Source organism: Bidens hawaiensis, unplaced genomic scaffold, assembly GCF_021521415.1.
Source record: "Bidens hawaiensis isolate Kalapana, Puna unplaced genomic scaffold, B.hawaiensis_p1.1 tig00007223_1, whole genome shotgun sequence".
NCBI classification, from domain to species: Eukaryota; Viridiplantae; Streptophyta; class Magnoliopsida; order Asterales; family Asteraceae; genus Bidens; species Bidens hawaiensis.
In genome coordinates, this window is record NW_027491495.1 from 512,817 (window position 1) to 520,542 (window position 7,726).

The 7,726-nt window shown below is 36.5% G+C and overlaps 1 protein-coding gene across 1 annotated transcript; it reads left to right on the top strand.

Annotated features, from left to right (window-relative positions):
• The first annotated feature begins 2,829 nt into the window (after positions 1-2,829).
• LOC143634711 (uncharacterized) lies at positions 2,830-5,773 on the top strand. Its single transcript, XM_077102729.1, has 6 exons — positions 2,830-3,066; positions 3,232-3,374; positions 3,823-3,957; positions 4,220-4,405; positions 4,498-4,622; positions 5,407-5,773. The coding sequence occupies exons 1-6, from the start codon at positions 2,862-2,864 to the stop codon at positions 5,630-5,632; spliced, it is 1,020 nt and encodes a 339-aa protein (XP_076958844.1). The 5' UTR covers positions 2,830-2,861; the 3' UTR covers positions 5,633-5,773.
• Positions 5,774-7,726: the final 1,953 nt, after the last annotated feature.

The following is a 7,726-nucleotide window of genomic DNA, read 5'->3' on the forward strand; positions in this document are numbered from 1 at the left end:
GCACCTGATGATTCACCTGAATTTCTTCGCCAGACGTCTTCGCCAAGAATAAGATCCGGAATCCCATCAAAAGTGAACTCACTGTTTGAACTAGTAATCGCTGAAACAGTTCCTGACCAGCTATCAGGCAAGGACTATAACAATAGTAGAGCCTGAACCTCATCCTCAAATTTGATACTAACTAACCCAAGTCTTAACTAAATCGATTTGAATTTGTTGATGGGTACTGTAACTGAACTTCCTTATTTAATCTTCGTGTTTACCAATTCACCAATCAGGAAAACCTTATTATTTGCCGAAGGCTTTTCATACATATTAGAATAAGCATTCATTATCCCACTCGTCGTGGTTTCCTTCAAGATGTTGAACGCAACATCATTCTATAACGACAATCTAATAACTGCCTTGGCTTTTTTATCCAAAGTTTCCCACTTATCTGGTTGTATCTTCTCTGGTCTTTCACTCAATACCATGTCCAAATCTGTAACATCCCAATATTTCTGGAATAATATTTAATGTATTATTTACATCGGGTGAATTAATTGGGTTAGTGGAATAATGATAATATAATAATAAAGTGGGCTATGGACTTGGGTTAGTAAGAAAGACCATGGGCTTAAGCCCATGACCCAAGATATATAAACCTTAATTAATCCATAATCCTTTCATTTTCACTCATTCCATACACCACCCAAAACACACACTTAAGCTCTCTCTCTCTAGTTTCTTCCTTTCTCTAAACCGAAACCAAGAAGGAGAAGCAATCCCGACCCGAGGTAATGATAGTATGATATTGTATGGACACAAAACCCACTAGATCTAGTCGTGAAACGACGAGTCGACACCTTAAACAGTTAAAGTCACGAGATCCGGGTGGAATCGGGTATAAACCGGTCAAAAGATGAGCCTAGGGATCACCCTAGCTCAGATCTGGATCGAACGGGACGAAAAACGGTGAAAACTATGGTGAAACAAGCGAGATCCCGTTTTTCCGGCGACGACGGCGCCGGAAAGGCGGCGCCGGAAGTTGAGTCACATCAGGGAATGTTCTGATGTGACGTCTGACAAAATGTCAGAACCCTAACCCTAATTCGTTACCGAGCGTTAACGAACTAGCTCTTTCGTCAAGCAATTCGTATGTTAATTCGTTAAGGGAAGAATAACGAACCAGTTCGTTCGTTATAATGTCAATTCATTATAAAGGTTCCGTTTGCTATGAAGTTCAATTCGTTATGAAGGTCCATAAAGTGGTCATTCGTTATGATATAACGAATCAGTATTTCATTCGTTATGGGACCCTAATTCGTCAAGGAACTGAATAACGAATCAAAAATTAGGAACTGGATAACGAACTAAGTTTGAAAGAATGACAGGTCCCTGGACTTATAATAAAATGGAATAATAACAACTAAGCCCTCGAACTTTATGAGTTAGCAAATAAAATAAAGTTTAGAATTCTAATGAAAAATGTGTTAAGACAGTTAATGGAAATAAAATTTTCCCAAGATTCGTTATCTAACCAATTCGTTATGATAAGGTAACGAATCAGATGATGAAAAGATGACGATTCAGGTTAAAAAGATAATGAATTAGCTAACAAATTAGGCTAAATTTGTTATGGCGAAGGAGTTAGTGAATTAAATAATAAATTAAAATTCTAATGAAAAATGTGTTACGGCAGTTAATAGAAATAAAATTTTCCCAAGATTTGTTATCTACCCAATCCGTTGTGATAAGGTAACGAATCAGAGGACGAATCAGATGATGAAAATATAACGAATCAGGATAAAAAGATAACGAATTAGCTAACGAATCAGGATAAAAAGATAACGAATTAGATAACGAAAATATGACGAATCAGCTCGACCCAGCCAGGGGCTCTGCCCCTTGGACCCTTCTAGGGGCTGCCGCCCCTAGAACCCTGCTGCCAGGGGCGCTGCCCCCGGACCCCGATTCGTTGATGGTAATAATTAAACTAGAAACACGATATGGGTAGTGATAGTTAAATTGATACGTGTAATTGTTATACAGTTAGTCATGCACAGCTCAAGAAAGGAATAACCATAAACGGTGAACGTAACCACATTGAGGTGAGTTTCTAGCCCCATTTCCTTGTTATATTTTCGGGGTTGTGTGCATACTCAATGTGAAGTGTGAATACACTTACCTTAAGTGGTAAGTGTATGATATAATGATTGAGGGGAAGGAAATTATCAGAGAAAAGAAAGGAGACGAAAATTCTTTTTTTTGTGTTCTCGAGTTTAATGAGAATGAAAGAAAAATCAAGGAATTTACATATTTCATGTGTTCCCGAGTTGAGAGGAAAAGACAAGAAAGTTATAGTTTTACTATCATACCCTTTAAGTAAAACTAAAATAAGATTAGTTTTAAGGGTAATTTAGTAATTAAAAAGATTTTTTCTCCTAATCTCTTCAATTTGAAAGGATGAATATATGTTTAAATTTTCTAGTATTTTCCCTCCCATCTTCTCCCATTATTTCCTTAAAAAAACTCTGGAACATGATATTTTAACATTTTCTCCTCCTTCCCCTCTCCTTCCCTCCCCTCATTAAATAAGACTCTGGAACATAGTGTTAGCGTACGAGTCATATGAAGGATGCCTGAATTTTAAAGGAAAGCAAACTTGTTACAACATTGAACAAAAATGTAATTTCGTGTTATGGTAACAAGTAGTGTTAAGTTGTTCAGCCTTGTGGATCCATTTTGAGTCAAGACTACGCAAGTTGTTCAGCTCCTTTGATCTGTTATTAATACACTAATAAACCAGTAGCTCTGGTAGATCCAACAACCCAAAACCTTCATTTCGATTTCGATATCAAGAAAAGAGCATTAATCGACGAATGGGTTGTTCTTTTTCTGGACTGAACGCCCTATACGACGCCGTAAACGGTGGCGCCGATGTCTGGATTAACAACAACCGCTTCAAGATCATCCGGCAGCTCGGTGAGGGTGGCTTTGCCTACGTCTTCCTCGTTAAAGAACTCATCACCGACTCCTCCGGTGCCGGTCTATCCACCAAATTCAAACACCCATCACACATCGCCGGTAATCACATCGCCATTATTATTTTGTTTCTTTATAATTATCAATCATTTTCAACTTTGGTGTTGATTGGGTTTATTATCTATCTGGCTTTTGTGTATTTCGGGTTCGGTTAAAATTGACAGGTATCGGTTTAGTTGTTATAAATGAATGATGGTTTATGTGCAGAGGATAGAACTTATGCTATGAAGAAGGTTTTGATTCAGAATAATGAGCAGCTTCAGTTGGTGAAAGAGGAGATTCGTGTGTCTGCGTTGTTCTGCCACCCAAACCTGCTTCCGTTGCTTGATCATGCCATTATTCCAGTAAAGGTGACCCGGTTATTTGTATTAGGGTTTTGTGATCATATGAAAATTTGTTTTGTTTCCGATTTTAATTACATGCAAAACTGAATCTGAATTAAAAAGTTGGGTTTTATGAAAACATAAAGGCAAGGCGTTGGTTGTTTAGGTTCGTTTATTTCGGTTTTTATGGTTATGGATTGTAAAGTCTATTTATTTAACTATTTTAGTTTTTGTAAAAAAATACTAGCAAGCACATTACACATATTTTGTTCAATATATTCACGGAGATTATGGTTAGAGTTAAGAACTTAAATTAGGAAATTATCATGCTGTTCAGTAAAGATGCATTGTAAGAACATTACCAGTGGGGTTTCTAGCATGCATAAAATTTAATATACCCTGTGATGAAATTAGTTTGGATTTTGGCTATAATTTACACCTTCGCTTTGCTAAGATTAATTATTTTGTTTGACAGGAACAAACATGGACACATGAAGCATACCTTTTATTTCCTGTGCATTTGGATGGAACATTATTAGACAATTCAAATACAATGAAATCTATAAAAGAATTCTTTTCTACATCCCATGTTCTTCAAATTTTCAGACAGGTAACTAATTGATCATCATATGTAGAGGTGGCAATCGTAGCCCTTTCTTCAAAAAATTACACTTTTTCATCCTTAATGTTATAGTTTCTAGTAAAGTTTCTTTAGGTTGTACATATAGCTTTGTATATTATACAAAAGCTTCTTTATATATTTAGTTGAGTATATATTTTCATTATCTTAATTTTGGGCGTCTAAGGATTAATATTATAGTAAGTATTATCAAGAATTTATTTAAAATTTATTTTATAAATACTTTGCGCAGCTATGTGCAGGGCTTAAGCATTTGCATAGCCTTGATCCGCCATACGCACATAATGATGTGAAACCGGGAAATGTGCTTTTAACACATCGTAAAGGACAACCGCCTCTAGCAATATTGATGGATTTTGGAAGTGCTCGCCCCGCTAGAAGACAAATTCGCTCTCGCTCAGAGGCGCTGCAGTTACAGGTGATTGATTATTTATTACTTTAGATTTATTTGAATTTCCAATAACTTTCGATTTATTTAAACTTTTTAATAACTTTTGGTTTATTGGTCAGGAATGGGCTTCTGAGCATGTTTCAGCACCCTTCAGAGCTCCTGAATTGTGGGATTGCCCGAGCCAAACAGACATTGATGAGAGAACTGATGTATGGTCACTCGGGTGCACTTTGTTTGCCATCATGTAAGAACTCTTGCAATAATCCAACAATTAGTTAACGATTAGAATCCATTGATACCCTCATTTAGCTAAAGTTGGCGAAAATGTGTTATAAAAAACAGTATACTTTCGTTGTTTTCGCGAAAGATCTTAACCTAAGTTTGGTATATTTAATTGCAAAAGATACATGAAGAGTCAGTCACTAAGCTAACTTTGTATACTAACGTCTCTAAGCTCGTGTAAAATGCATGCCCTTGTTATTTTTTGTCTCTTAAATAACCCGTTTCACCCAATAATAGCCATGTTTTTCAAGTGTTCAACTAAAGTCACTCAAAGTTGTTTGTTGGTTGGTTTGTTTGTTTTCTTGGTCTCTCTAAAATCACTTAACATTCTTTCAAGCGTTTCAATGAATTATATTTTTTATTTTGTAAGTGTTTAAATTCTTTAAAGTTAAGTCAGGCAAAATGAAACATACGTGAATGTTGGTGCTGATACATCATAGGTTTTTTCCCAATTAAATTGAAGTTGGAGGTAATAGTGAATAAAGGAAATTCAGTAAATAAATACCAAGTTTCATAATTGTTAAATGTAGCAGATTTTAATGTACAAAAGTTAGTTTAGTGTAACCTTTTCATGTAATTTTTGCAAGTTGGACAATTTTAATATACCAAAATTAAGCTGGGTAATTTTTTGTAAAAAATGAAAAGACTATACTGGCTTTTTATAATATTAACCTTATAGTTTTAATAATATTTGTCACACCAGGTTCTCTGTAAAAATGCTTAAAAAATTGCAACATATATAACAGGTACAGGGCATCTCCATTTGAGTATGCTCTAGGGGAATCAGGGGGAAGCTTGCAGTTGGCGGTTATAAACGGACAGATAAAGTGGCCAGTGGGCCCAAAACCGCCTTATCCAGAAGCCTTACATCAGTTTGTATCATGGATGCTTCAACCTCAAGCAAGTGTTAGACCGCATGTTGATGACATCATCATTCATGTCGATAAGCTGATTGCAAAGTTCTCTGTTTAAGTGAGTTGGTAGATGACATTTTATATATACTTGTTTAGTTGGTCTCTCTTTTACCATACAGATGGCATTGCTATAGTTTTAAGTTTGTAATTGTTATGGACATAAACAATATGAGGTTTTTATGTTTTCTTTAATGATAAACCAATGCTTTCATAACATGACGGGACAACAAAGCCGGATGCTTTATCGGTCAGACTGAATTTAAGAAATGAATGACGTTTTGAATTAAGAAACGGATGACTTCTGAATAATTTGATAAAATATTTAAAATGTTGGTGTAGATATGCAATTTTATGTATGTTTTGTTTTATATTTGTAGTTTTAATGAAATATACACACCTTAAGAAATAATAATAATATATTTTGATGTACTTGGAACCTTGAACGGTTACCTGAGTATGGCGGTTCGGTAGCGGTTCAGTGATAGCATGAGATCCTTGCTTTGGGAAGTTACAAGGATGAATGCAAATAGCATGGCGCTATGCTGTGTGAAAGTGAGACTGTGTGAAGTGAGACTGGCTACCCTAAGTTAAGTGTTTCGTTATTAATATTAATGAATGATCTTTTGCTCAGAAGGGGGAGAGTAGCTTGATTGTCTCTGGAAATGAGGGTTGCTGCTCCAACCATTACCAAACTAATACCTATTCCGTTTAGTACTTCAGGTGCTTATGTTGTGTATAATGTAAATCCAGTAGCGGATCAATTCCAACGGGCCTTTCAAACTAGTACTTTTTGTAACCCAGAACTTAGATATTTGATTCTTGGCTGACTGATCTACTAAAGGTAAGTAACTTGATTAACCCGCTTCAAAGCAATATGACGCTTCTACGCTATCAATAAAATCGTTCAACAACTATGACACCTACCTTTTCTCTAATAATATTCATCAAGGTAGCACACGCACACCGTATTAGAATTAGGGTATAAAAAGACCATCCAGCCCTCATCATAGAGAATAGGCTCATCACCAGGTCCAATAGACGTGAGCTGTCACGCCAGACAGAGTTCTCAGAAGGGGTAGAAAGCCTGTTCTTTTGGTATAAATCCTCTTTATTGAATGAAACTAGCTAGCTGTCTTTGAAGTTAAGTACTTAGCCGGGAAGACTAGTCCATCACAGGCACTACATAAAGTCTGAGTTAGCAAATAAACCCATATATTAACCTAATTAAGAGCTAAATAAATGTGCTAGTTTAAAAGCCCAATACTAGACATAGATCCGGCTCAACATGGATGTATTATCTGATAACAAATCCAATTTGATTGACTAAGCTCGAGGACCATTTGCAACCCAAACATTTCGACCCAATTCAAGGTTTTGTTAATTAAAGCCTATAAGTTTTAATTAATACTTAATCGGCCCAATTACCCTACTTAGCAAGTTAGCAATTAGGGCATCCATTTCAGTAATAGGCTTAGATAGAGGTGCACATAAAACCCGAACCCGGAATAGGAACCGGACCCGAAATAAAAACCCGGAACCGGTTTTTTAATACCCGGTTTTTAATACCCGGGTTTTTAATACCCGAACCCGTACCCGACCCTACCCGTAGGGTACGGATTGGGTATGCATTTCGGTAGTAAAACCCAAACCCGAACCGGACCCGATTTGTACCCGGTAATACCCGAAAACCCGAACCGGTTCCATTTCTGGAACCGGGTTTTTCCAATACCCGAAACCGGGTATTTCAAATACCCGATGTATACCCGAAAAATACCTTAAATTACCCGAAAAATACCCCCTAAAAAGTGCAACCTTTTAAAAAATCCAATTTATACCCGAAAAGTACTCAGAAAAAACTACTGGTTTTTCAATACCCGAAAATAGGGTATTCAAAGACCCGGTTTTAGAATACCCGGTTCTATACCCGACCCGAACCTGATGCATATGGTATGATTTTTAGAGACAATACCCGGACCCGACCCGGTTATTACCAATACTTGATTTTCCAATACCCGGTCATACCCGAACCCAGTTCCATATCCGAACCCAGGTATTTGAAAAAACCAATTTGTGCACCTCTAGGCTTAGATAGTTGACGATTGTTAAGGCCCAATACTTCTTTTAGGTTATCTAACTCATTAAGTATGGGAAA

What these genes read in the sequence shown, in the direction of transcription:
- LOC143634711 (XM_077102729.1), top strand. Translation starts at nt 2,862, where the DNA reads ATGGGTTGTTCTTTTTCTGGACTGAACGCCCTATACGACGCCGTAAAC. An exon ending in ACACCCATCACACATCGCCG is followed by an intron (nt 3,067 to 3,231) that starts GTAATCACATCG and finishes GTTTATGTGCAG; the next exon opens with AGGATAGAACTTATGCTATG. An exon ending in ATGCCATTATTCCAGTAAAG is followed by an intron (nt 3,375 to 3,822) that starts GTGACCCGGTTA and finishes TTTGTTTGACAG; the next exon opens with GAACAAACATGGACACATGA.